The 25,291-nt window shown below is 52.2% G+C and overlaps 3 protein-coding genes, 2 non-coding genes and 1 pseudogene across 16 annotated transcripts in view; 3 read left to right on the forward strand and 3 right to left on the reverse strand.

The window, feature by feature from the left end:
• C14H19orf38 (chromosome 14 C19orf38 homolog) overlaps window positions 1-9,689 on the reverse strand; it is a 41,528-nt gene extending 31,839 nt beyond the window's left edge. Inside the window, exons 1-4 of the mRNA XM_020167708.2 lie at window positions 8,555-9,689; window positions 4,893-4,996; window positions 3,203-3,526; window positions 740-832 (exon numbers count right to left, since the gene is read on the reverse strand). Coding sequence (XP_020023297.2) covers window positions 740-832; window positions 3,203-3,526; window positions 4,893-4,996; window positions 8,555-8,559 — 526 coding nt within the window. The 5' untranslated portion in view covers window positions 8,560-9,689. The remainder of the gene's footprint in view (window positions 1-739; window positions 833-3,202; window positions 3,527-4,892; window positions 4,997-8,554) is intronic.
• Window positions 5,697-5,810, forward strand: LOC141416953 (5S ribosomal RNA; annotated as a pseudogene).
• On the forward strand, window positions 6,216-6,287 carry LOC141417153 (small nucleolar RNA SNORD5). Its single transcript, XR_012441756.1, has one exon. It is a non-coding gene; the product is annotated as a small nucleolar RNA SNORD5 (small nucleolar RNA).
• Window positions 9,022-9,094, reverse strand: Trnaa-cgc (transfer RNA alanine (anticodon CGC)). Its single transcript has one exon. It is a non-coding gene; the product is annotated as a tRNA-Ala (tRNA).
• A 1,454-nt stretch (window positions 9,690-11,143) lies between the features above and the next one.
• On the forward strand, window positions 11,144-14,605 carry Tmed1 (transmembrane p24 trafficking protein 1). Of its 2 annotated transcripts, none has more exons than XM_020167694.2 (4): window positions 11,144-11,423; window positions 12,082-12,179; window positions 12,323-12,506; window positions 13,675-14,605. In XM_020167694.2, exons 1-4 carry the CDS (start codon window positions 11,241-11,243, stop codon window positions 13,891-13,893), a joined length of 684 nt encoding a protein of 227 aa, XP_020023283.1. In that variant the 5' UTR covers window positions 11,144-11,240; the 3' UTR covers window positions 13,894-14,605. The 2 variants fall into 2 exon arrangements, with proteins under 2 accessions (XP_020023283.1, XP_073910180.1); XM_074054079.1 differs by lacking the exon at window positions 11,144-11,423 and adding an exon at window positions 11,582-11,730.
• The window catches only part of Dnm2 (dynamin 2), a 73,997-nt gene continuing 63,051 nt past the window's right edge, over window positions 14,346-25,291 (reverse strand). For 4 of the 11 annotated variants that reach the window (XM_074054066.1, XM_074054068.1, XM_074054067.1 and 1 more), the window contains 6 exons: window positions 22,909-23,018; window positions 19,940-20,051; window positions 19,375-19,539; window positions 17,585-17,817; window positions 16,469-16,717; window positions 14,346-14,739 (listed from right to left, as the gene is read on the reverse strand). In XM_074054066.1, coding sequence (XP_073910167.1) covers window positions 14,700-14,739; window positions 16,469-16,717; window positions 17,585-17,817; window positions 19,375-19,539; window positions 19,940-20,051; window positions 22,909-23,018 — 909 coding nt within the window. In that variant the 3' untranslated portion in view covers window positions 14,346-14,699. Of the gene's footprint in view, window positions 14,740-15,152; window positions 15,923-16,468; window positions 16,718-17,584; window positions 17,818-19,374; window positions 19,540-19,939; window positions 20,052-22,908; window positions 23,019-25,291 lie in introns of those variants that run through there. The other 7 variants (XM_074054063.1, XM_074054059.1, XM_074054062.1 and 4 more) reach the window with 2 other exon arrangements.

Raw genomic sequence — 25,291 nt, forward strand, 5'->3', positions numbered from 1 at the left:
GAGGCCCTGAGTTCAAGCCCGCCCCAGTGCCACAAAAAAAAAAGAAAGAAAGAAAGAAAGAAAAAAAAATAGTATGAGTTTCATAGGGTGTGGTCATACATGCCTGTAATCCCATCCCTCAGGAGGCTGAGGCAGGAGGATCTTGAGTGTGAAGCCACCCTGGGATACATAATGAGACCCTATCTCAAATATTCAAAAATAAAAACAAATAAACAAAAAAATGAAGTTTCCATAGCTGTAAGGAGCTGTGGGTGGAAGGAATAGGAGTTATTGCTTCATGAGGATGGAGTTTCAGTTTGAGGTGATGAAAAAGTTCTAAAGACAGATGGAGGTGATGGTTGCACAATAATGTAAATGTACTCAATGGCACTGAGTTGTATACTATGCATATTTTACTACAATAAAAACACAGCCAAAGTCAAGCGCTGGTGGCTCATGCCTGTAATCCTAGCTACTCAGGAGGCTGCAATTAGGAGGATCAGGATTTGAGGCCAGCCTGGGCAAATAGTTCCCAAGACCCCATCTCTAAAATGACCAGAGCAAAATGGACTGGGAGGTGTGGCTCAAGTTGTAGAGAGCCTCCTTTGCAAGTGCAAAGCCCTGAGTTCAAACTCCAGTCCTTACAAAAAATAAAAAAACAAAAGAAAAGGAAAGGAGAAGTAGGGTTTGTGCACATTAGTAAGTTCTAGAAGTTGCAAACTGACAGCCATCAGGCCATGCATTCTTTGTTCTTTTTTACCTCTTCTGACCACCACAGCTAGGGCCACCAGCCCGGCAATGAGGAGGACGGCGCCAGCCAGGCTCAGGGATAGCACCAGGATCCAGGTGGGCACTAGAACAAAGTGGGAGGAGATAATGAGGCCAGATAACGGAGCTGTGGGGGACAAGGAAAGGGTGAGACACCCATCATCTCTCCAAGTTACCTTTTGGGAGCCAACCCTCTCCCCACAGGCATCCCCCCTCCCCATGGTTTTGGTTTTTGTTTTGGCGGGACTGGGGTTCGAACTCAGGGCTTCCCTCTTGCAAAGTAGGAGTGCCACCACTTGAGCTACACCTCCGGTCCATTTTGCTCTGGTTATTTGGAAATGGGGGTCTCAGGAACTATTTGTTTGGACTGGCCTTGAACCTCGATCCTCCTGATCTCAGCCTGGGAAGTAGCTTGGACTACAGACGTGAGCTGCAGCCATGTGGTGTGAGTGTAGCTGGACCCCCAGCACTTAGCAAACCTTGCATCTGGGCAATTAGCATATTCCCTCCATCTGGCCATTCTGATTGGTTCCGGGATGGCTATGCAGCCATCCTCTGAGCTAACGAAATCTAACTGTGGGACTTTGGCTAGATGGCTGGGCAGAGAAGTCTATTCCTTGGGCTGGAGGAATGGCTGAAGTGGTAGGGAACCGCCTTGCCAGTGTGAAACCCTGAGTTAAAAAAAAAAAATGGAGGTTTATTCCTCTGACTGGTTAGCATTGCAGTGCTGGTGGTAACTATATCTGTAGCTGCTGAATGTGATTTTGTCACCATGAGGGGTAGGGCCTGCCTAAGAATAAAACACAGAAGAAAGGGGACCTGAGAGATGGCAAATAATTCCTGACATCTTTGAGTTCCTGGATCCACCCATACCTGAAGTCATACTATAAATGACTACAGTGAATTAAAAACTCTTTCATGACTGAAACAAGTTTGAATCAGGTTTTTAGTGTTTTACTACCTGAAGCATCCTGCTGGCTTCTGTCTAGGTACTAAAGAGTCAGGTGACATCCACCCCAGCCACACAGTGGACACTGAAGTCCACACAGAGGGTGTCTCCCAAGAAACGAGTTCCAGAGCCTTCTTCTCTGTAAGGGCCTCAGCTGTCCCTTTGGGACAGAGGTGGAGGAGTCTCTCAGGGGGCCTGGGAGGACAGAAGGAGATCCTCTGACCCAGCAGAATCCAGGAGCTGCTAAGCTGGGGTGGGGTGAGGAAGGAAAGCTGTTGGTTTGCTTACATCGTTGGCCTTGTTCACTCATTCATGTGGGGAGGGAGGGATGCAGTCATTTCCCACCTCCAAGACCACACGGCCAAGGTGAGAGAAGGGAGCCTTTGACAGAGCAGCTCAAGGCTGGCGGCAAGACAGGCTGCTCAGCTGTCACAACAGGCGGGGCTTTCTTCTGATGGCTATGACTGAGAGGTCCGCGGAGGGCCCCTCCCCTTTCCTCTCTCCCTCCCTTCCTCCCTCTCCTCCCTCTAGGCCTTCTTGTGGTGCTGGGGATGGAACCCAGACCCTGTCACATTAGGCACCCACTCAGCCTCTCACCACACCCCGGTCCCATCCCTGGGCCTCTTGACCCATAGCCCATGCCAAGCCTCCTCTCCTGCAAAGCCTGGAGAAAGACACCAGCCTTCCCAGTGTTTCCACCTCGCTCAGACAAAAAGCTGAAACTCCTCCTGTGGCCATGGCCTGTTATGATCCTTATCACCTCCCTGTCTTGTCTCTACACCTTCCTCCTTGTTCATGAGACTTCAGCTATATAGGGAATTCTCTGTGCACCTCACACACATGAGGCACACTCCAGCCCCAGGGCCGTTTGCACAGTCTGTTTCCTCTGCCTATAATCCTCTTGTCCCAGATACCCACGTGACTGTCTCCTTATCCTTCAGATTTTGGTGAGGGTGATTTAAGACAGTGTTTCACTATGTAGCCCAGGCTGGTCTCAAACTCATAACCTTCTTGCCTTGACTTCCTGACTGCTGGGATTACAGGCATGACCCACTACACTCAGCTTCATTCCCATCTCTGCTCCAACATAACCTCAGGGCTTTCCGTGACCACCCTATTTGCCTCTTAAAATGATGCCGTTCGGGCTGGGGGCCTGGCTCAAGTGGCAGAATGTTTGTTTTACCTGGCATGCACACAGCCTTGGGTTCCATGTCCACCACCGCAAAAAAAAAAAAAAAGAACCCTTTGCCAGGCTGTTCTACCTTTTCTCTTCACTTGCTCCCTTTGCAATTTTATGATTGCTGGGCTTGGTGGTACACACCTGTAATCCCAGCACTCAGGAGGAGGAGGCAGGAGGATCAAGTTCTAGGCCAGTACCTATCTCTTACAGTGGCTTTGAGGATGGACAAGGAAAAGGCAAGTGACACTTGGCCTGGTCTTCCCTCAGAGTTGTCCCAGCAGAGGGAACAGCACCTGGCACAACTTAGGGCCTAGAGGAGCTCTTACCTGGGAACGCGACCTGCACAGGCTGGCTGAGGTCTGACATCTGGGCCTGGCTGTGTTCCCCCATCACACCGTATTGGCAGTGGAATATCCCTCCAGGAGCCTCACCACTGCCGCCTCTGCCGCCACCACCACTCACATTGAACGTGACGCCAGGCTGATCTGCGGGGGCCTGCAGGAGCTGAACCACCTGTCCGCTTCGGTACAGTGTGAAATTGGCCCCAAGGAAGTATTTGGGGGCCGTGCATGAGATGTGGATGGGGTCGTCTTGGCTGCTCGGGTAGGGAGGCACCAGGAAGATGGACGGTGCTGGGATGGCCAAGGAGCCTGCGGTGCAGAATATGAGGTAGGTCAGAGTGCAGGCTCAGCTGGCTCTGTGTTCTTGGGCAAGCAGATCACCCTCTCTAGGCCTTTTTAGTTTTATTTTTTTGGATCAAACTCAGGGTTTTGCGTGCTCTACTGAGTTACATATGCCAATCAATTACACAACACCCCTGCCATATTCTGAGTGCAAGAGACACAAATGGACAGACGTGCTTGCCTTGGGCAGCTGATGTTCTCTCAAGAAGACAAGTAGTCCTGGGAAATGGGAACTCTGTGTGAGCTGGGGTGACCCTGGAGGGCTTCCCGGAAGAAGCTGACAGGTCAGCAGAGTTCTGTGTGGTGAGGAAGGACCTGTGCGAAGAGCTGAGGGAGCTACCCCCGTGCAAGGCAATGACACAGGCAAAGGCACAGAGGATGGACAGGGCATGGGATGTTCAACGAGGGGTGAACTGAGCTGGGGGTATAGCTCGGTGGTAGAGCCCTTGCCTAGCACATTGGGAGGCCCTGGGTTCTATCCCCAGTACCACAAGAAAAAAGTCAAATCAAGGAGAGGGTCCAGGTGTGGTGATGCGCACCTGTAATCTTAGCTACTTGGGAGGTGGAGATCAAGAGGACTACAGTTCAAAACCAGTCCAGGCAAAAGGTTAGCAAGACCCCATTCCAATCAACAAGTTGGGCATCGTGGTATGTGACTATGGTACCAGTTACTGGAAGGTAGATGTAAGAGGATCTCTGTCCGAAACTGACTCTGGGCAAAAAGCGTAAGACCCTAATTGAAAAACAACCATGGCAAAAAGGGCTGGGGGCATGCTTCAAGTTGTCAAGCAGCTGTCTAGCAAGTGAAAGGCCCTGAGTTTAATTTTCAGTACTACCAAAAAAAAAAGAAAGAGAGGTAAGGAGGCCAGGGTGGCAGGAAAGGGGTAAGCAAGAGGGGAGAGAGGAGGGTTGGGAGGGCTGAGGGGTCCCCTCTCTTCCCTGGGGCTGCTCTTAGTATACAGTGTGACCCAGGAGGGCTTCCTGTAGGAGGCAGTTTCTACTAAGGGCAACTCTCTCCATCAGCTACCCCAGGCTCCTGAGCAGAGGGGAAGGATTACAACTGGGTCACCCAACCTCCTACCAGGCAGACTACTGACGACCCAGTCCTGGAGGTAGGGCCTGGGGAGGCCAAGGGCCTGGGTCATGGGTATGGCTGTGGCTGCCTCCAGCAGGGTAAGATTTCTGAAAACCTTGATTTGGGGCGATGAGGAGCCTAAGTTGAAAAGGGTGAGTGGGATGGGCCTCCTGTACACCCTGGCAGCCTGGGCTGATTTCTGTCCCCTTGGCAAGGGGCAGGGGAGGGGGCCAGAGTGCGGGTAGGCATGAGACTCACCGGCTGCAAACAGCAAGAGTGTCCAAGGCATGTCGTCTCCTGCTATGTGTGGCCAGGAAAACTGGCTGAGGCCAGAGGGGTCCAGGGCTCTTCGCCAGTTCCTCCTGCGAGGCCAGCGCGGGGAAAGGAGAACCAGGACTGATTCGAACTGACTGTTTACTCACTGGCAGGAAGTTGCACACACATCTGGGCACTCAGAGGGACTCTCTCCTGTCCCCACCCCTTCCTTAAATGCACAGCCACACACCCGGTCACCTCTCTGCCCCTGGCTGGCTGGGATTCTGTAGACTGGAGGGAAAAATGAATGAGATGGTATTTGTTCTCGTCATCCTTCTGGGCCTGATAATGGATGTGAACATGGGCTGCTTGGGAAACCTGTACCCAGATACAAAACACAGCCTAACTAGCACCAAAAGTGAAATGAACTTGGGGTAGGGGTGATGGTGATGGCAGGGTATGGTGGTCAGGGTTTGGCCTCTGTGACCTCAGGCAAGGTCTGATTTCTCGGAAGCCCCAGTTTGCTTCTTTGTAGAATGGGGCTAAGAGTAATAAGATCCAAAGAAAGCTGGGTACAGGAGCTCATGGCTGTAATCCCAGCTACTTGGGGGGCTGTGATCTGGAGGAGGAAGGTTCAAAGTCAGCCAAGCCAAGTTCGTGAGACCCCCATCTCCAAAATAACCAGAGCAAAATGGACTGGAGGTGTGGCTCAAGTGGTAGAATACCTGCCTTGCAAGAGCAAAGCCCTGAGTTCAAAACCCAGACCCAGGGGAAAAACAATCTGAAGAATTTATGATATGAAATGCAGTCAATGCCTACCCTGAAGGAGCCCGATCTCGTCTGATCTCGGAAGCTAAGCAGGGTCGAGCCTGGTTAGTACTTGGATGGGAGATCGCCTGGGAATACCAGGTACCGTAGGCTTTCAAAAACAAAAAAATGCCTAGTGGGTTGCAAATGCTCCCAAGGAGCAGTGACAGGAAAGAAAGAGTCAGTGGCTTTACCAGCCAGGTGAAAGGGGACACTAGGAATAAGGGCAGGACACAGTGTGCAGGATAAAGTGCCTGCTGTTTACACCCCAGGAACTCCCACGTTTCTGTTTCTGGGCAGGTTCGCCTTGACAAGGGTTTCTGTCCAATCTGGGATCTACTTGGAGGCTTACACCAAGGAACAAAAGGAGCCATTAGCTTGGTGTGGTGGTGCACATCTGTAATCCCAGCACTCTAGAGGCTGAGGCAGGAGGATCATGAATTCCTGGCCCATCTGTGCTACAATAGCAAGACCTTGTCTCAAACCAAACCAAACCAAAACAACAACAACAAAAAGCCATTTCAGATGATGAATTTGACTGTTCAATTGCTGAATGATATAGACATGAACTAAAACTTGATTGTGACTGAGCTAAAAAAAAAAAAAAAGCCATACTAGACACCAGTGGCTCACACCTATAATCCTAGTCCAAGTCTGGCCTGGGATTACAGAAGTGAAGCACCATGCTTGATTTATTTGTTGATATTTGGTCTTTCTAACTTTTTGCCTGGCTGACCTTGAACTAACTCCCTTCCAATCTTTCTCTCTCCAGTAGTTAGGATTACGTGTGTGAGTCACCACCCAAGCTTAGTTTGTTTTTGAGACAGGATATCACTAATTTTGCCCAGGGCTAGCCTTGAATTGTGATCCTCACATCTGCTTCCTGGGTAGCTGGGATTATAGGTATGCACCATCAAGCCAGACCCTCAGCAAACATATCTTGATCCATGTTCTCTGTACAATGGAAACAAAAGTATACTCTACAGTCATTTGGAATAATATTCTACAAATATGATTTAGATTAGGGCATGGCAGTTCAATAACATTCTAGAATTTATTGAATTCTTCCTTCATAAATTTTTTTCTTTTTGGTGGTACTGGAATTTGAACTCAGAGCCCCACACTTGCTAGGTAGGTGCTCTACCACTTGAGGCATGTCCCAGCCCTTTTTATTTTAGTTATCTTTCAGGTAAGTTCCCATGGTTTTGCTAGAGGCCAGCCTGGACTGTGATCCTCCCACCTACAGCCTCCCAAGTAGCTGGGCTCACAGGTGTATACCACCATACCCAGTTTATTAATTGAGATTGGGTCTCGCTAAACTGGCTGGCCTTGAACAGTGATCCTCCCAACCTCTGCCTCCAAGAGGCATTGGTGGTATAGTGGTGAGCATAGCTTCCGATTTCTGCCTTCTTAGAAGCTGGGATTATAGGCATGTCTCACCATGCCTATCCATCATTTATGTTTTCTTTAAAAAGCTCTTTTCCTCCAGGAAGACAGAGATGGGGTCTTCAGTGTCGTGACTATCAAGTGCTTGGCACACAATGAACAAAAAACATTTCTCTATGGTCTCATCTGAAAACCCCAAACCATTCATTCAGCCTATTTTGGGAGCTCTGTGGCTGGGTATGCAGAAGAGGGTGTAAGCATTCCTGGTTTATTCCACTATGATTTAATGAGAGTCACCAAGAGTCCAGAATGGTACTGGGTGCCAGAGACATTGTGCTAAGTGGAACAGCTCCTGCCTGGAAGGAGCTTAGTGAGTCAGGACAAATAAGTAAGGATCTAGTTGGTGAAGCTAGATAGAGGTGTCACTGTGCATTCAAGGCAGGCTTCTGGGAGAGGTGACATCAGAGTCCTGGAAAGGAGAGGAGGGGAGGGCCTTCCAGGTAGAGGAGCTACTATGTAGGAAGGAAGCTGGGGGTAGGTAAAGGCTTCATCCTAGAGATTTAACATGGCGCAGGAATAAGTAACCCAGCATTGTGACCTTAGTGGATCCCGAGCTCAGAAAAACAACCGTACACGGTACTTGTAACGTATCACATGACAGGAGTCACGGGCAGGTGCCGGGAGATAGGAATGGTGGTACATCCTGGGCTCAGGAGCTGTGACCCTCCAGGCCTGATGTCCCCCTGGAGGCAGCATCACGGGAGTTAGCTGAAGAGAGCTGTATCACAGGCTTTGGGAGAGAAATGCAGACCGCCAAGGCAGGAGCCAGGGAAGGCATAGCCAGCCCTCCCCACCAGCCCTTGGGTCAGCTCCAATCAGGACCAAGCCAAACCAGGGGCAAGAGGACAGGCCACCATGCAGTCCCTGTGTATAGAGGTCCACGCACAGGAAAGGACAGAAAGTAAAAAAGACCACCAAGTTCATTCTCAGAATCTTTGGGTTTAGTCTGGGTTTAGTCTAAGGGGGTCATAGATGTTTGGATATCAGTGCAAATTCGTCCTGGTCGTAACAACCCCGGGAGGCTGACTCTGGGCAAACCTCCTGAGTGTCTTCTGACCTCAGGGCACTGTTTTCTCTCCCTTCTACTTCCATTCTCATCATTTAATTTCTTTTTTATTATTTACTTATTTATTTTTGGCAGTACTGTGGTTTGAACTCAAGGCCTCACACTTGCTAAATAGGTACTCTACCACTTGCGTCATGCTCCCAGTCTTATTTTTTAGTTTTTTGAGGCAGGGTCTCACTATGTAGCCCAGGCTGGTCTCAAAGTCGAGATTCTCCTGCCTCAGCCTCCCCAGTGCTGAGATTATATGTGTGTGCCACTATGCCCCACTCAGGTTCCATCTCAAATGACACTTCCTCAGAGAGGGCTTCCCTGATTCTACCCAGACAAAATGACCAAAATCACCTACCCCATCACAATCTTCCACCTGGATTTCACTTCTTAGTCTGACTCCCCGGCAGCAGCTTAGTGTTAAACTTAACTAACTGTCGCCTCTCTGCCCTAGGATGTCTGCTTCCTGGGGACATGTTGCTTTTGTTCACTGTCACATGTACACATTTGTGGCATCACTGGAGAGAGTTTTTGTTTTTGTTTACTTGAGGGATGTGAGTCACCCATTCAGATCCCAGAGGACAGCCAGAACGATAAAGTACTTGCCTGGGACCATCCTGTCACAGAAATGAGGAGGAGACAAGTGAAAACTGTCACAATCAACTTTGTCTGAAGTCTGGGAAGCAAAACTTTCTGTTAAACAAGAGAACACTACATCAAGGAAAGTACAGCTTGAACATGTCAGGGAAGCTTTCAAGGTATTTTCTGTCAGGCTTTGTCCCATCTCCTTCCCCAACATGGCAGAGACCTTTTCTTTGTGTGTAGAGGCAGTACTGAGATTTGAACTCAGGGCCTCATGCTTGCGAGGCAGGTGCTCTACCACTTGAGCCACTCTACCAGGCCTTTTCTGTGTTGGGTATTTTTCATAGGGTCTCAAGAACTATTTGCCAGGGCTGGCTTCGAACTGTGAGTCTCCTGATCTGCCTCCTGAGTAGCTGGGATTACAGGTGTGAGCCACTGGCACCTGGCTTGTATTGTACTCTTTAAAGTTCTTAATCTTATTTATTTATTTACTTTGGGCAGTGCTGGGGTTTGAACTCAGGACCTCATGCTTGCAAGGCAGGTCCACTTTTGCCAGCTCTATTTTGTGTTGGGTATTTTCAAGATAGGGTCTTGAGACCTATTTGCCTGGGTTGGCTTCAAACCTGGATCCTCCTGACCTCTGCTTTCTGAGTAACTAGGAATATAGGTTTGAGCCACCAATGCCTGGCCTGTGTTGGGTATTTTCAAGATAGGATCTCACTAACTATTTTCCTGGCATTGGCTTTAAACTGAGATCTTCCTGAGTAGCTAGGATTATAGGTTTGCGCCAACAGTGCAAACCTAAAGTTGTTAATCCTATGTAATGTGAATTTTATCACATTTAAAAAAGAATCCATTAAAAATCACTATTCTCCTCTACTACTTCAAAATGTTCAAACAGTGCTCATTTAAAGGAAAAACTGGGAAGCCAGGTATGATGGTGCATACTTTAATCCCAGTACCCAGGAGGTGGAGGCAGGAGGATCACAAATTTGAGGCCAAACTGGGCTACATAGTAAGATTATGTCTTAGAAGAGAAAGAGTGAGAGAGGGAGGGAGGGAGAAAGGAAAGAAAAAGAAAGGAAGGGAGGAGGGAAGAAAGAAGGGAGGGAGGGAAGTAAGGAGAAGGAAGAAAAAACCCGAAAGAACAAACAAAAAAAAAAAAAAGAAAAAGAAAAGGAAAACTTGCGAATAAAACGGCAAACCACCTGTATATTTAAACTTGGACATGACAAAGTGAGCTACTTCTCCAAGTTCTCCAAGAGCAGGAGAGAGCTGACAACCGCTAGTTGTATTTGAAGAGTAATTGTCACCAGCTGCCAACCACTTTGTCTCTCTTCGAAGACTAAAGATTTCCGTCTTTATTTATTTCTTATGTTTAGACGGGATCTGCAAGCTTTCTCATTATCTGCCTGGCTTCTGGATCCCCTGCGCCAGACTGAGCGAGAGGTAAGTGATAGGCGGCCTATGGCAGGCAGTAAACCAAGTACCAGATTATTTATTATTCACTGGCCTGCGATGCACCACTTAGTAAGCATTATTCCATTCCTCACCACAGCCCTATTACCATCACCCCCATTTTGCAGATGAGGAAACTGAGGCTATGCAGGGCGACTGCCCTTAAATCAAGCATGGGACTCCCAGGCCCATTTTCACCTTTTCTCTACTTTCCTGACTCGGGGTCACTTCAGTCACTCTTTACCTGGGATGTTTTACCCTTGGGATGCAGGGGGGCAGGCATGTCCCTCTACTGAGGGTTCAATGTGGACCAAATTTCAACTCACTCCATTTTCACAGCCGCCATATAGGGTGGGCGTTCCATCACCCCCAACTTACAGATGACAACACTGATAAAACGATGGTCTAAGGCGCAAAGAGAATGAAGGGTCGGGCGCCCAGTCTGGGGAGGCCACAGTCATTGAGCAAAATCAACGCCAATACTTCGCTATTAAAGACTCCTGCCCGCCCCAGCTGAGTCTTTTTATACGCGAGCCCTACGGGTCGCGCGCAGGACCACGCCCAGCCGCAATCACCCGCAGGCTCCCACCAAACGGGGTTGCTTAAGAGTAGTAATGCGCTATGTACTCTGGGAAAACCTCAAGGAGGTATCTTAGAAGGACCCGGCAGCCTTCACCTTAGTTGTCTTAACTGTTGCCTGAAAAAGATGAGCCATCTTGTTACTCATTTTTGTCATTTTTTTTTTCCTCCCCTATCCACAAACGATTGAGATTAGAGCTGGAGGCCTTACAGGAAAACGCCTGTAGATATTAGAGCATTTCCAAGCGTGTCAGGCACTCATTCGCGCAGCTTGTCTCTCGGGGGGTCCTTTCAATCTTAGCTCCGCGGCCTTCGGAGAGCTGACAGAAGAGCCTGCCTATCAGCTTCGCGGAGTAGCAGAGGGGGGCGGGAAGGCTAGCTCTTAAAGGAGCCGCGGCCCGCTAGCGCACCAGAGGGTGACCCACATGATGGCGGCCAGCGCGGCGCTAGCCTTGGCCCTGTGGCTACTATTGCCGCCAATTGGGGTGGGATTGGCGGGACCCCCACCGATCCAGGACGGCGAGTTCACGTTCCTGTTGCCCGCGGGAAGGAAGCAGTGTTTCTACCAGTCCGCGCCTGCCAACGCAAGCCTCGAGACCGAGTACCAGGTAGAGAAACCCTGTTCCAGGAGCTAGAGGAGGACAAACAGGAGGGGGCGTGGCTAAGCAGAGCGGCGATGCGTGCCTTTGGACTGGAAAGGGGTGGAGCCAGTGTCTGGGAGCGCGGGGGCGGAGCTAGAGAGTTTAAACGGAAGGGGCGGGACAGTGCGACGTGGGCGTGGATGGGTGGGAATGAAGAAGGTTGGGAGTAAAGTGAGACCGCCGGATGGGGAGAAAAAAGAACCATTCAGAAGGCAGAACCCTCGCGAGCGGGCGTGACCAAGATGGTTATAGGAAAGCTCAAAAAAGGGATGTGGTCAGTATGGTTTTTCCGGGGTTGGCTTAAGGGAAAGGCAGGGCCTTGGCGTTTCATTTGGGGCGGTGCAAGCTAACGGGCGTGCCCAGGTAAACGTCCATCAAGGAGTTTTCAAGGGGGCGTGGCATGGTAAAAGAACCCACCCTGAGGCGTCATATGAAATGAGGGAGGAAGCAGGGCAAGGGATGAGGCTAGGACATTTGGGGGTTGGGGTGGGATAGGGTCGCAGATATGGCAGTGCTCAGATGGGCCCTTGGTGGTCCATTTGCTAGTTGGTTCAACCCAGGCCCTTTTCCGGCAGATGCCCATGACCTATCCCTATCTGTCCACTTACTCTTACCTTCCCTCCAGGTGATCGGAGGTGCTGGATTGGACGTGGATTTCACGCTGGAGAGCCCTCAGGGTGTGCTGTTGGTCAGCGAGTCTCGCAAGGCTGATGGGGTGCACACGTGAGTTAAGTCCTGCAGTCTGCCTGGGTTCAGTTACAGCCCTGCCGCTCCCCAGTGGCCTCGGGTTACCATCCTGCCTGCCCCATAGAGGCCAGCTGGCTGGCCACTAAGGGTCATGTCTGTGTGTTTGTCTGTCCACTCAGGGTGGAGCCTACGGAGGCTGGGGACTACAGACTGTGCTTTGACAACTCCTTCAGCACAATCTCAGAGAAACTGGTGTTCTTTGAGCTCATCTTTGACAGCTTGCAAGACGATGAGGAAGTGGAAGGCTGGGCAGAAGCTGTAGAACCTGAAGAGATGCTGGACGTCAAGATGGGGGACATTAAGGTGCACCCAGGAGCCAGGGTGGTGCACACCTGTGGTCACAGCCCTGAGGAAGCTAAGGCAGGAGGATTGCAAGTTTGTGGCTAGCCTAGGCTACTTAGAGAGTTCCAATTCAGCCTGGGCAACATGACAAGTTCATTTATTCAAGAAGAAGAAAAAAAAAAAGCCAAGCCTGTAACCATAGCTACTCAGGATTGAGGTTTGAGGACAGTCTGGGCAAAAAAGTTTTTGAGACCCTATTTCAACCAATAAAAAGCTGAGCATGGGGTGCACACCTGTCACCCCAGCTAGGTGGGAAGCATAAATAGAATCCTTGTCCTGGTGCCCCTGAGCATAAAGGCAAGACCCTATTTGAAAAATAACTCAAACCCAAAGGGTTTGGGGAAATGGCTCAAGTGGTAGGGCACCTGCCTAGCAAGCAAAAGGCTGAGTTCAAACCTTAGTTCTGCCAAAAAAAAAAAAAAAAAAAAAAAGAAGATAAACCTGGTGAACTTGAGATAAGCTGGGGGCATTCCTCTCAGACTTCTGGCATTCTACCCTTCCTCTTTGGCTGAGGTCTCCCCTTTAGCCTGAACTAGCTCTTCCAACTTCCTAGTATCAGCTTAATTTAAATAGTAAGGTATTTCTGGGTATAAACCCTTTTTTCAGTGCTTAAATAACTTTCAAACCATAAATAAATTAATATCACAAATCTCCATAACCACTGCATGAAGTAGGCCCTGGGCTATAAATACCCCGTTTTAGAGTGGAGAAACTGAGGCACACAATAGCTAAATAACCACACAGCTAACAACTTGCAGAGTCAGTTGTGGCTTCAGTAACTATACTGTTAATCACTAGAAAATATATTCTGCGTACTTCTTTAGGCATTCCATTTTTGGGGGGAGGGGTGGGGAAAGTACGCTGGTGATTGAACCCAGGGCCTCATGTATGCTTAGCACCTGTTCCACCACTGAGTTATACCTCCAACCCTATACATTCAATTTTCACAGCAATACTGAGGTGTATAGAAAACTGGGACCCAGAGAGGTTAATTAACTTGCTTACAGTCATGGCAGAGGAGGAATCTGGCTTAGGCAGATTCTTACATTCTTAGTTCTCTCCCCCTGCCCAACATGGCCTCACCCCATTTCTTTGGCAGCCTAACCTTGCTCCTTCTTCTGCCCTACAGGAATCCATCGAGACCATGAGGACCCGGCTGGAGCGCAGCATCCAGATGCTGACGCTGTTACGGGCCTTTGAGGCGCGGGACCGCAACCTGCAGGAGGGTAACTTGGAGCGAGTCAACTTCTGGTCAGCTGTCAACGTGGCTGTGCTGTTGCTAGTGGCTGTGTTGCAGGTCTGCACGCTCAAGCGCTTCTTCCAAGACAAGCGCCCGGTGCCCACGTAGCTCCTGTCCTGGAGGGTGAACGCTAAAATGGAGGGGTGGTGGGCATGTGGGATGGGGGAGGTCCCTCCCAGATGTACTTTCCTGCAGAAGAGGCTGTGCAGTCGTGGTCTCAGCTGTGGCCCCATGCATCTCCCTTCCTGGCCCAGGCAAGGAGCAAGTGCAGCTGGCTTGCAGGTCTGGGAGTGGTGGCTCAGTGGAGGTGCCTGATTTCCTAGGAGCCATGCATGATAGGTACCGCACTGTAGGAATGGAGCCTGTGCATTTCCTGGTCTCCTCTTTATAATGTGCCTTAACTCAAGTCTTCCACCTGGCATCAGTGCTGCCAGGGCCCTGGTGAAGGAGTGGACCAGGAAGCAGGCTGGTGCCTGGGCCTCGCACTCCTGGGCCCTCCAAGCCAGGCCGTGGTAGCGGGACCCTGAGGCCTGCTCCAGGAAGGACACACAGCTGCAGAGTTCTTGCCAGGATAGTCACTTTATTTGACAGGAAAGGGACCCAGGCCCCTCGGCCCAGCGGGGGGCACGCTGGATATATTGTCTGGTAACAGAACTCCAGGAGGGGGGCCCTGCAAGACCACCTGGCCCTCGCTCTCTACCTGTAGGGGCCCCAGCTGGGGCTGAGGGATGGCTTGTCCAAAGCCTGTCCAGGAGCCTCAAGGAACAAAGGGCATCCGGCCTGGGTGCTGGAGTGAATAAATTATGATCACAAAAATCAATCACAGAGCCTTTTGATTGGGGTCAGGGACACTGGCCAGGACAGACCTGCCCTCAGGGGGCAGCCAGGTAGGCGGGAGGAGTCTCCCACGGTGCTCAGAAGAAAGGTCTGGCAGGAGCCGATGGAGGAGGTCGCCTGGCACAAAAGAAAAATCAGAAAGCAAAGTTTGACTATGTCTCTGGCTGGCCAGAGGGTCTGGCGCCCCCCCCCAAAAGGGCAAGAGGGGCCTGGAGGTAGGCAGGGGCCAGACCACAGTATGGCCCAAGGTGTGGCTTCAAATGAGCACCATGGAATGTGTAGTAACCTAGCAGACCTGTTGTGTAGGTGGCGGTGACCGGCAAGAGTGAACTTTTGTCCCACTCCTGAGGTTAAGCAAAGTAAAAGCCACCCCTAGAGCATGGATTTCTCCAGAACATGCGACCAGAAGCTGTGACAGCTCCCAGAGCTAAGTGAAACCCCAGTGAGTGAGGTGTGGGGGCTCCCCGTGGGAGAGACAGCAGTGTCCTCAACTTGGACACTGACACAAAAGGCCCACACAGCAGCCACCAGAAGGTTCTTCCTTTTATTTTAGTTTATTAATAGGATACAGAGCGCAGGCACTTACAGTGGTCAAACCGAGCGAGTGAGCACATTTCTGCTCAGAGAGAGGCACCAGGGCCCTCCCTGTGGGAGAGGCCTGGGTGGGAGCAGAGAGGCCCCAACACCCCCAATCCACAGAGCCCAAGTCACCCTGGAGGACCCAGGAGGAGGAGGGAGCCAAGAGCTCTGAGTTTGGCGAAGGCACCTCCGGCAGCCTAGGTGGGCCGGGCTCAGGCTGTGTGGTTAATGTAGCCAAAGAAGGAACAGGCACAGCTTGGGCCGGCCAGGCGGGCAGGGCTGGGTCCAATGGCCCGTGGGGAGCCCCTGGAAAGCGGTGGCATACTCCTTGTGCCCCACGACGCCCTGGGGACTTCACCTTCCAGAAGGCTGTTCAAGATGGCACCCAGGGGACAGTTCCTGCTCTGCCACCCTGAGATCCCATCCCCAAAGTGCAAAGCCCTAGCCGCCCATGCCTGGGACTCCAGGGCCCCTCAGTGCGGTGTCCAGCCAGAAATGGGGGCCAGGTCAGCCCCTGCTTGGGCTGTGGCTAGGGAGGAAGGGGCTGCCCCCAGGGAGCCTGGTCCCAGCATGGGGTGGCGGAGAGCCCCAGACCGAAGCTCCTGCTCCGCAGGTGTGCGAGGCCCCCTGAGAATGCACCCCCCGTGCAGCCTAGTCGAGCAGGGATGGCTCGGCTGGGCGGATAATGGTGGGCCGGCTCGGTGCGGCCGGGGGTCTTCTGCTGCAGAGAGAATAGAGACAGATGGGAAGGGGAGAGGGTAGTGAGGCTGGATGCAGGACAAGGACAAGGACCCAGCCCCCTCCCACCCCATGTACCCCTAGAGCTGGCGTATGGAGATGTTCAGCCAAACCCAGGCATCTGCCTGGTGTCCCTGTGGTCAGCTTGCTTGCTTGTGACCCTGGGTGAATCCCTGGCCCTCCTTGCACCTCCGGGTCCTCACAGAAGTAGCGAGAATAGAGTGTGGGCTGTAGGCCACATACGGGTCCCCAGGAAGGTGAGTGGTGGCAGCAGGCGGACAGTGTGAAGGGTCCCAAGCTGCACATGGCCCACTGTGTAGGAAGAGGGCAAGCTAGGAACCTAGGGTCACCCTGACTCCACCACTCTGTGACACTGGTTCAAGGCATTGGCCTTAGTTCCCTACCAGATCAACTGGGGTGGTTTTGCTCCTCTATGGACTGCTCAGCCATGGAGGGAGAGTGTTAGGAGGGAGACAGAGGTGAGGGACACCGGGGCCTAGGCAGCCAGTGAGGTATACTACAGCCTTACCTGGGCACTCCAGGGGGGATGCCAGGGGGGATCCGCACTGGCCGAGACGGGATCTGAGGCGGGGCTGAGAAGGGGTCGTTGGCAAACACACTCTGGGGTCCAGGCCGGGATGGGATGGGGGGCGCTGAGAAGGAGGCTGTGGCCCCCACAGGCACGGGAATCAGGGGGGGCCCTGGTGTGGGGCCCCGCACTGCAGGCGGCCGGCCGGGCGGGTGCACGCTGGACATGGGCCGGCGCTGTGGAGTGGGGCTGTAAGGATGGGGTGACAGGCTGTGAGCTGGGGAGAAGCCATGTGAGCACTATGTGCTGCTTGGGGCCCACATGGGGAGCTGTGGCCGGTGGTTCCCAAGAACCTTCCAGAGCCCAGCCCTACCCCGACAGTGCTCCCCAGGGCCTGCTCACGCCCCACAGGCTCCCCTGTTGTTCTCCATGCTGTTCCTCAAGCATGAATGCTGGATCCTCTCCCAAAGGACTCCATGGCACCTTGCAGACTCAGTGGGTCCACCCTGACATTTACCTGATCAACCCTGTCAGTCATAGCCACCACCTGCTGTGTCACTGTTAGGGGTCCCTGCCCAAAGCCCCCAATGGTCAGGCCAATGGATCTTGTTTCTATGATAGTTCTGGGCTTCCATAACCACCTTCCACTTGCGATTCTCTATGCTCCAGGAGGCTGACCCTCTATGGCTGGTGTCACCTGGGTCTATTTTTGTGGTGCTGGGTCTTGAACTCAGGGCCTACACCTTAAGCCACTCCACCAGCCCTTTTTTGTGATGGGTTTTGTCGAGATAAGGTCTCACAAACTATTTGCTGGCCTCAAACCACAATCCTCCTGATCTCTGCCTCCTAAGAAGCTAGGATTACAGGTGTGAGCCACCCGAGCCTGGCTTTCACCCAGGCCCCTTGCTCTTAACTGCCACTTGGGCCATGGAAAGCTCCAGAAGCCAGGAGGGTGAACAGTCGGCTCACTGAAGCCGTCTCCCTGATACCGTCGGTAGGATAGCCACGCGGTTTGGGTGCTTCACCATCTGGGGCTCCTTCCCTCTGCCCACCCTGGTTATAACCCCTACACACACTGTAGAGTAGGCAGCGCATGAGGGACCAAGCTTCCCAGACCTGTGGCTGCTGGTGCTCTGGAGCCAGGTGTCGTCGACAGGCGGGGGCACGGGTGTGGACACAGTGCTGGTGCTGATGTCACCGATGATGCTGAGCGCCTCTTTGAGTGCGTGGTACATGCGCAGCATGTCGTCTCGCCGCTGGGCCTGGTCAGCAGACTCCTCCATGAGGCTGCTCTGGTCCGCTGATGAGTACAGGTAGGCCAGCAGCTCATGGTGGATGAAGGCCTTCGTCTGGGGACAAGAGGCCAAGAGGTCAGGCTACCTCAATACCAGCCAAAGCTCAGTGGCCCCCTGGAAAAGCAACCACCAGGAGGGGGGTTGGGAGAGGTGGCTCAGTGGTCCAGTGTTTGCCTAACATGGATGAGGCTCTGGGTTCCATTCCCAGCACTGCAGGGCAAAAATAAAGCATCTGCCATCCATGGTGGGACTGCCATTGGCTTTCTCTGAGACTTTTTTTCTTCTTGTTTTTTTTTTTCCATGCTGGGGACCAAACTCAGGGCCTTGCACTTGCCAGACAAGGGCTCGTCCACTGAGCTAAACCCCCCAACCACCAGCTTTCTCTGTACCTTGGAACATACCTGTTTTATTGTATTTTATTTATTTTTAGTGGTGCTAGGGTATGAACATGGGGCCTTGTGCCTACTAGGCAGGCACTCTACCACTTGAGCCACGTCACCAGCCTCATGTCAGCTATTTAGTGTGCACCCAATAAGCCTTCCACCCAGCTGTCCTCCGAAGTCCCCAGGGGTGCATTCAAGTGACCTTCCCACCATCTCCCAAGACTATCAAACTTATGCCTAGCATCTTATCCCTTCTCCTGCTTTTTTATAGTCTCCCACTGTATCTGACTGGCTTTTCTCCCATTGCTACTAGTTTCTGTTCATTACTTTTTTTTTTTTTTTTTTTGCAGTACTGGGGATGGAACCCAGGGCTTCAGGCTTGCTAGTAGGCAGGTGCTGTACCACTTGAGCCCTTTTGTTTTTATTTTTGTAGCTGAGACTAGCCTCCAACTCAAGATCCTCCTACCTCTGCCTCCAAAGTAGCTGGGATTACTAGCATGTGCCACCATTCCCAGCTAGGTTTTTTTTTTTTTTTTGGTGGGACTAGAGTTTGAACTCAGGGCTTTGAGCTTACAAAGCAGGTGCTCTACTTCTTGAGCCATACCTGCAGTCTGTTTTGCTCTGGTTATTTTGGAGATGGGGTCTTGGGAACTGTTTGCCTGGGCTGGCCTCGAACCTCGATCCTCCTGATCCTCCCAAGTAGCTACGATTACAGGTGTACACCAACCAGGCCCATATCCGGGGCCTCGAACTAGAAGCAAATACAGAGGCTTAGGGCATCCATATTTGTCCCACCTCAAGGAGGAGAGGAGAAAAGAGAACAAAGCAGCAGGGTTTCAATTCCATGTACATCCCTGACTGTGGCTTTGGCTAGAGAACTTTCTAGACTCTGGTGACAATCCTGGCCCACCGTTTTTTTTGAGACAGGGTCTCACTATGTTGTGAGACCCACTGGCTTGGAAATTGCAATGTAGCCCAGGCTAGCCTCAAACTCATGGTCCTCCTGCCTCAGCCTCCCAAGGTGGGATGACAGGTCTGGATGGTCACACCCAGCCTCTCCTAGGGTTATTATTCTGAGAGCAGAATAAATTGATTTAGATGACGCCAATTCATGCAGTGTTGGTTCCAGTGACCTGACTAAATAGGAGCAGGAGTCTAGCGTGGCCTGGGGCGATGGCCCTGGGGTTTCCGAGGTGAGACTCAGTCCACCTGTGAACGTGACACTCACGTTGTTGATCATGAGGTGCATGATGGTCTTTGGCATGAGGTCTCGGATGGACTTGTTGATGATCGCCACGTACGAGTCCACCAGGTTGCGGATGGTCTCCACCTGCCTCTCCAGCTGTGGATCCATCGAGAAGGTGTTCTCTTGGACCCCGTCCTCATTCTCTGCCTGCAAGGAAACGCAGAGGTCATGAGGGGTGACGGCAGCCTGAGCAATCATGGTGAGCTCCCCTTCTCTGGGAGCTGCTTGCCTGTTCCACGAACAGCTGACTCTCTGGGGTCAGGCCCGAGAGAGCTGTTGGCACCAGGTGGCCCTGCCTGCCCCTGGCCAGAGCTGCCCAGACCTGGGGTGACCTGGGCAGCAGCCAGGGTGGCTCCTGTCCCTGAGAGAACTTTCTAGACAAACTGGTGACAAACTGTCCTTCTTTGCTTTGCTTGTTCATTGGTGTCAGCCATGTGTCCTGCCTTCTTGGAGTCCCAGCAAACAGCCTAGAAATGATTGGCCCCTTCCACCGCTGGCTGGGACCAGCTGGGCCAGAGGTGTGCTGGGTAGGCAGGTGGCTCCTCACCTGGTCTTTTTCAGGGTAGACTCCGGCTCGCAGGAATGATGCCTTCCAGCTGTCTACGTCCTCTTGGGAGTCACAGGCCAGCTCAATCTGCCGTAGGTCCTTGTAGACATTCCTGATGTGAGAAGGGCACACACTTGAGTTGGCTGCCTGTGGACTTGGTCGACTACTAAGAGTGTGGCCTCCAGGGTCTCTCTGTGTTACCAAGGCTTCGAACCTGCCCCCAGGCTCCAAATGGTTCCAGTACCTTCCCCAGACATGCTAAGGTGCAAGTTGGAATCTACTACACATAAAGCAGTGACGAGCTCTGGGCTACTCCCCCAGCAGCACCACAGGAGGCCTCTGAACCCTACGAACAGGGCTGGGAGATGAGGGCTTATTTCATTTCCATTAAGTAAATAGTTGGACCCTGGAGGAAGAGCTAGCTATTCAGGGACCGGTCAAGAACCCTGGCAAAGGCTGTAAAGCATCAAGGCTTTGGAAGTAAAACAGCATGGAACCAGCATTCATGGACAGCATTCTGTACTAGAGGCCGGCAGCCTGTGTGATATGCCATGTGCCATGTATGCTTTGTTTTTGGTGAGACTGGGGTTTTGAACTCAGAGCTTTGTGCTTGCAAAACAGGTACTTTACTGCTTGAACCACACCTGGTTATTTTGGAGATGGGGTTTCTTGCCCAGGCTGGCTTCAATCTGTGATCCTCCCAATCTCAGCCTCCTGAGAAGCTAGGATTACAAGTGAGCCATCGGCGCCTGGCTCATGCATGCTATCTTGTTCTGCACACAGGTGCAGCCAAGACACCTTGAAGCTTCCAAGTGACACCTGGGTTTAAGGTTAGACATGGCCCTGTGATACCACTCTAAGTGAGTGAGTGGCTGCCCTGAAAGATTTCTGGAAGGAATTACAGGGGTGTCTATGTCCTGTCTTGTGCAGGACATAGACAGCTGACCCTGACTCCAGCAGGCCCTGTCCCTGGACGAGGGCATGTGTGGGAGGCTGGGAGGGGCGTCCACTAGGCCTCTTCCTGACTTTGTGCCTGTCTCCCACCAGCACTTCACACAGGGACACATCCACAGAGAGCCTCCTAAAACCCTCCTGTGTTTTTACTTACCCTGGTTGGGGGGCTCATCTGATTGAGTAAGAGGTGCTTATACTGCTTTTGCTAAAAAGCACTGACTCCTTCTTGGGCCCACAAATTAACTAATAACTGGAAAAAAACATGGCATCTGTCCTCCATTTTGTATCTGCCTTTGCTCTAAGCCATTCTCTTTGCGGTCACTTTGTAATCACCTTGGATTCTGGGAAAGATAACATCTTTATGACAACGACAGTAGACTTTCCTCAGGATAAAACACCTGCCAGCTGACAATAAATTCAGATTAACAACTCTGAAACCTCTCCCAGGACAGGGACTGAGATAATGAGCAACCAAAACATGCCTGTGACTGAACTGTTTAGCTACGCATACCTTTGTCCCTTGCCCCAGTTCTTTGGTCTACTTAAACCTGTAGCTCATGTCTGCCCCCGAAGATGGGTGAAGATGAGCTGAGTGCTTATTGCTTCTTCCCATGGCATGTCCCAAGCCGTGTAATAAACCTTTCTCTTCTTTCACCATGCCTCTTTATTTGGCATTTAGGGGCGGGTAGCTGGACCTGGCATGAGGAATCCTAAGAGTTTGGGTCTAGGGTCCAAAACTACAATTTCAATTATAGGATTTTATATTCTTTTCATTTATTTTTAAAAATTATTAATTTCTTGGGCAGTACTGGAGTTTAAACTCAGGGTCTAAAGCTTGCTAGACAAGTGCTCTACCATTTGAGCCAGGCCTCCAACCCTTTTTTGCTTTTAGTTAGTTTTCATACAGGGTCTCATGCTTTTGCCCAGATGTGCTCAGACAATGATCATCCTGTCTCTAATTCTGTGTGGCTGGGATTACAGCTGTACACCACCACGCCCAGCCTGTTAACTTTTTAAAAAGTTTTGCAGTTCAGGTGATAGAACCCAGGACCTGATGCATGCTAGGCTAGTGTTCTACTGCTGAGCCACACAATAACGACTGTGCAGGTTGCATACCTGTCTGGGGCTCATTCCTGAACATCAACTCCCAGGAACCCCTACTGGTACTTCATAGGCCCCTCTCCCTCAGCCTGGACCCAGCTGCACTGTCCTCACTGAGCCTTTGTCAGCAGCTAGGTCCCAAGTTCTCAGGGCCTTTCTCTCACACTTCACCCCTCTCCCTTGATGTCCTAGGTCCAATGCTAACTCAGGCACTTGGTTCTACCCCCGACCCCCAACACACAAGTTATTCCCCAAACAACCACTAGAGGGCACCAGTGAGGCCGAGTGGAGTCTTCTCTCTGCTCAGAACCCTCCAGGGCTCCCACTTCCCTCAGGCTCTCCTCTCTTCTTCCACATCTCTGTCCAGAGTACCTGTCAGGCCACTGCTCAGAAACACCCACAACATGCCAGGTGCCAGTGGCTCATGCCTGTAATCCTAGCTACTCAGGAGGCAGAGATCAGGAGGGTCAAGGTTCAAAGCCAGCCTGAGCAAATAGCTGGAGAGACCCTGTCTCGAAAAACCCATCACGAAAAAGGGCTGGTGGAGTAGCTCAAGGGGTAGGCCCTGAGTTCAAACCCAAGTACGGGAAAAAAAAAAAAAAAAAAACAGAGAAAAACAAAAACCACCGACAGCAGTTTTGAAGTCTGGGGCCTTTACCACTCGAGCCATACTTCCACAGACCCTCAGTCCTTTTGCTTGTTTCTGAGACAGGTCTCACTATGTCATGCAGGTGACTGCCTCAGTCTCTCAAGTGCTGGGATGACAGGTGTGTGCCGCCACGCATTACTGACTCCCTTTCTAGGTGACATGCCGGGGCACAGAGCTGACTACAAGTGCTCAGTGCCACTGTGGCAGGCCAGAGGGGTCTGGCGGAACGTATCCTGAGCCCTCCCGGCGTCCCCAGGTGAAGCACCTCTGCTCCGTGTTGAAGATGGCGAAGACGTGCTTGTTGGACATGAAGCCCTTCTCCACGTCGCGGATTTTGAGGTTGTCCAGAGGCAGCATATACTTCTTCTCTTTCTCCTGAGGGTGCAGGGGACAGGCGTCATCCGAGGAAGCCCTGGTGCTTTCTGCACTGGCAGCTTTACACAGGTTACTTTTCCTGTTGCTACTCGCCCCCTTGCTCTCTAGTCTTCCTGATCATTCCTCGTAGGCTCCCACCCCAGGGCCTTTGTACATCTGGGACCTCCGCTCAGAACACTCCTCCAATTCACTCATGGATTCCTTCACTGGAGACACACATGGTGGGTGCTCCGCTGGCCCAGCTCAGCCTGCCTGCAGAACATAATCGCCTGCCCCTCGCAGGTGAAGAGGTACGGCCGCTAATGACTGGCTTCACGCTGGGCCTACTAGTGAGCTAACAGGACAGTCTCATTTTACAGAGAGGGAAACTGAGGCATAGAGCAGCAGGTGAATTCCAGAGCCTCAGACAATTCCAGAGCTGGAGAGCTGATGCCAGGCCCCACCACAAAAGTGCCACTCACTCAATTTTTTTCTTTTGTGGTGCTGGGGATAGAATTCAGGGCCTCAAGCATGCTAGGTAAGTGCTCCACCACTGAGCCACCCCAGACTAGGAACTGGGTTACTTTTTTCTTTTCGTTTTTTGTTGCTTTTGTTTTTTTGAGAAAGGCCCTCACTATGTTGCCTAGGCTGGACTGGAACTCACCATTCTCCCAGCTCAGCCTTCTGAGTGCTGGGATTACAAGTTTGCACCACCACACTCTCAGGGCTAGACAATGGGAATGGAGGACCACCCCTGCCCACACCCAGGCTGCAGACTGGGAGCCCAAGGCAGGGAGGGTGGCCAAGAAAGGCTGTGGTGGTTGTCACAGGCGCAGCAGTGGAATGCAGGGCCAGCATCCCACCTGGCTCCTGGGGAGGGACTGGGGGGCTTTAGAATGAGCCTGGGTTGGGTCCTGGGAAGGAGTTCCTGCCCTCTCCCCCACCCCCAGTCTGGAAGGTTGCAGAAGGGCCTCTGCAGCCCCCACCCTCTGCTGTCATGAGGCAGGAAGTTGCCAGTCAGACAGCCAGGCCAACTAACTGAGTCACAGGCCATCCTGGCTCAGCGCAAGACAGCACATCTGGAACTGTTTATACTGTGATTCTGCCGGGACGCAGCGGCTGCCTTCCTGAGGCTGTGGCACACATACGTGAACACAGGACACACACACACACACACACACACACACACGTGCACAGCACACACATGAGAATGCACAGGCATGTGCGTGTCCCTCTTCCTGCTCCAACCCAACTGTCCCCCTCCTGCGCAGAGGCCACCGACCCAAACCGTTCCCCGCCTCCGCTCCCCATCCCACCCCCTCCCCCCGGATTTCCTGAAAATCTACAACTTTCTCCAGATGCGAGCTGGCCCCAGCCTTGCCACGTCAGAAGAGATGATGGAGAGGGCGGACGGTGGTGGGAGCAGTGGTGGCCTCTTTGCCTGCAGGGTGGCTGCTCAGGGGACCCAGGGGATGGACAGCCGGCCCCGCCATCCCAGTGTTCAGACTACCTGTTCAGGAGGTTCCGAACGTGTACAGTAGTCTGCACATTGGTTAGGCTGGGCTCGGGCGAACGCATCGAGACAGGGCCCCCGCCGGCCCCCTGTGCTACCTGCCACCACCAAAGCCAGGCTGACCCAGAGGTAAGTGACCGTCTTCCACTGTCCCACTTCCCACTGGTGTGGAAGCTTGCACAGAAGATTCCGGAAAGGCCTGGGTGGGAGAAGAGGCACCAGGCAAAAGCCAAGGGAGCCCTAGGGTTGGGGGTCCTGGGGAAATCCTTCCCTTCTTCCTGCCCTACAACTGTAAATGTCCCTTCCGTCTTGTTTCTTTCTGAATAAAGACATTCTCCTCTCCTGCCTCTCTCCAAGGCTTGTCTGCGAAGATGGCCTGGCTTGTGGGGGGGTTGCGGCGGTGGCTGACGTGTGTGATGCTGGGGGTCCCTGCTGCGATCCTCGGTGTTGTGGGTGATGGTGGTGGCAAGGGGGATGGAATTTCACACTACCCTCCTGATTGTAGCCTGTTTTGTGTCTGGGGCATACACAGGGACCCTTCTCAGGGATCTGCGCCTGCCTGATCCTCCTCCCAGTGCTGCCCCTGCCTAGGGTCTGGAAGGGTCAGGGTCCCGTTTTCAATCCCTGGATGAGGGGAAAACCAAGGGCCCCAACTTAGGATAGAGAAGAGAGCTCTTAAGACAGAGCTACTAATGCTGCCATGCAGTGAGCCACGAGGCCTAGGCCTGGGCCCCTCTGTGGGACCAGCCTTTTTACTTATTTTTTGCTTTTTGCGTGTGTG

This window comes from Castor canadensis, chromosome 14, assembly GCF_047511655.1.
Source record: "Castor canadensis chromosome 14, mCasCan1.hap1v2, whole genome shotgun sequence".
Taxonomy (NCBI): Eukaryota; Metazoa; Chordata; class Mammalia; order Rodentia; family Castoridae; genus Castor; species Castor canadensis.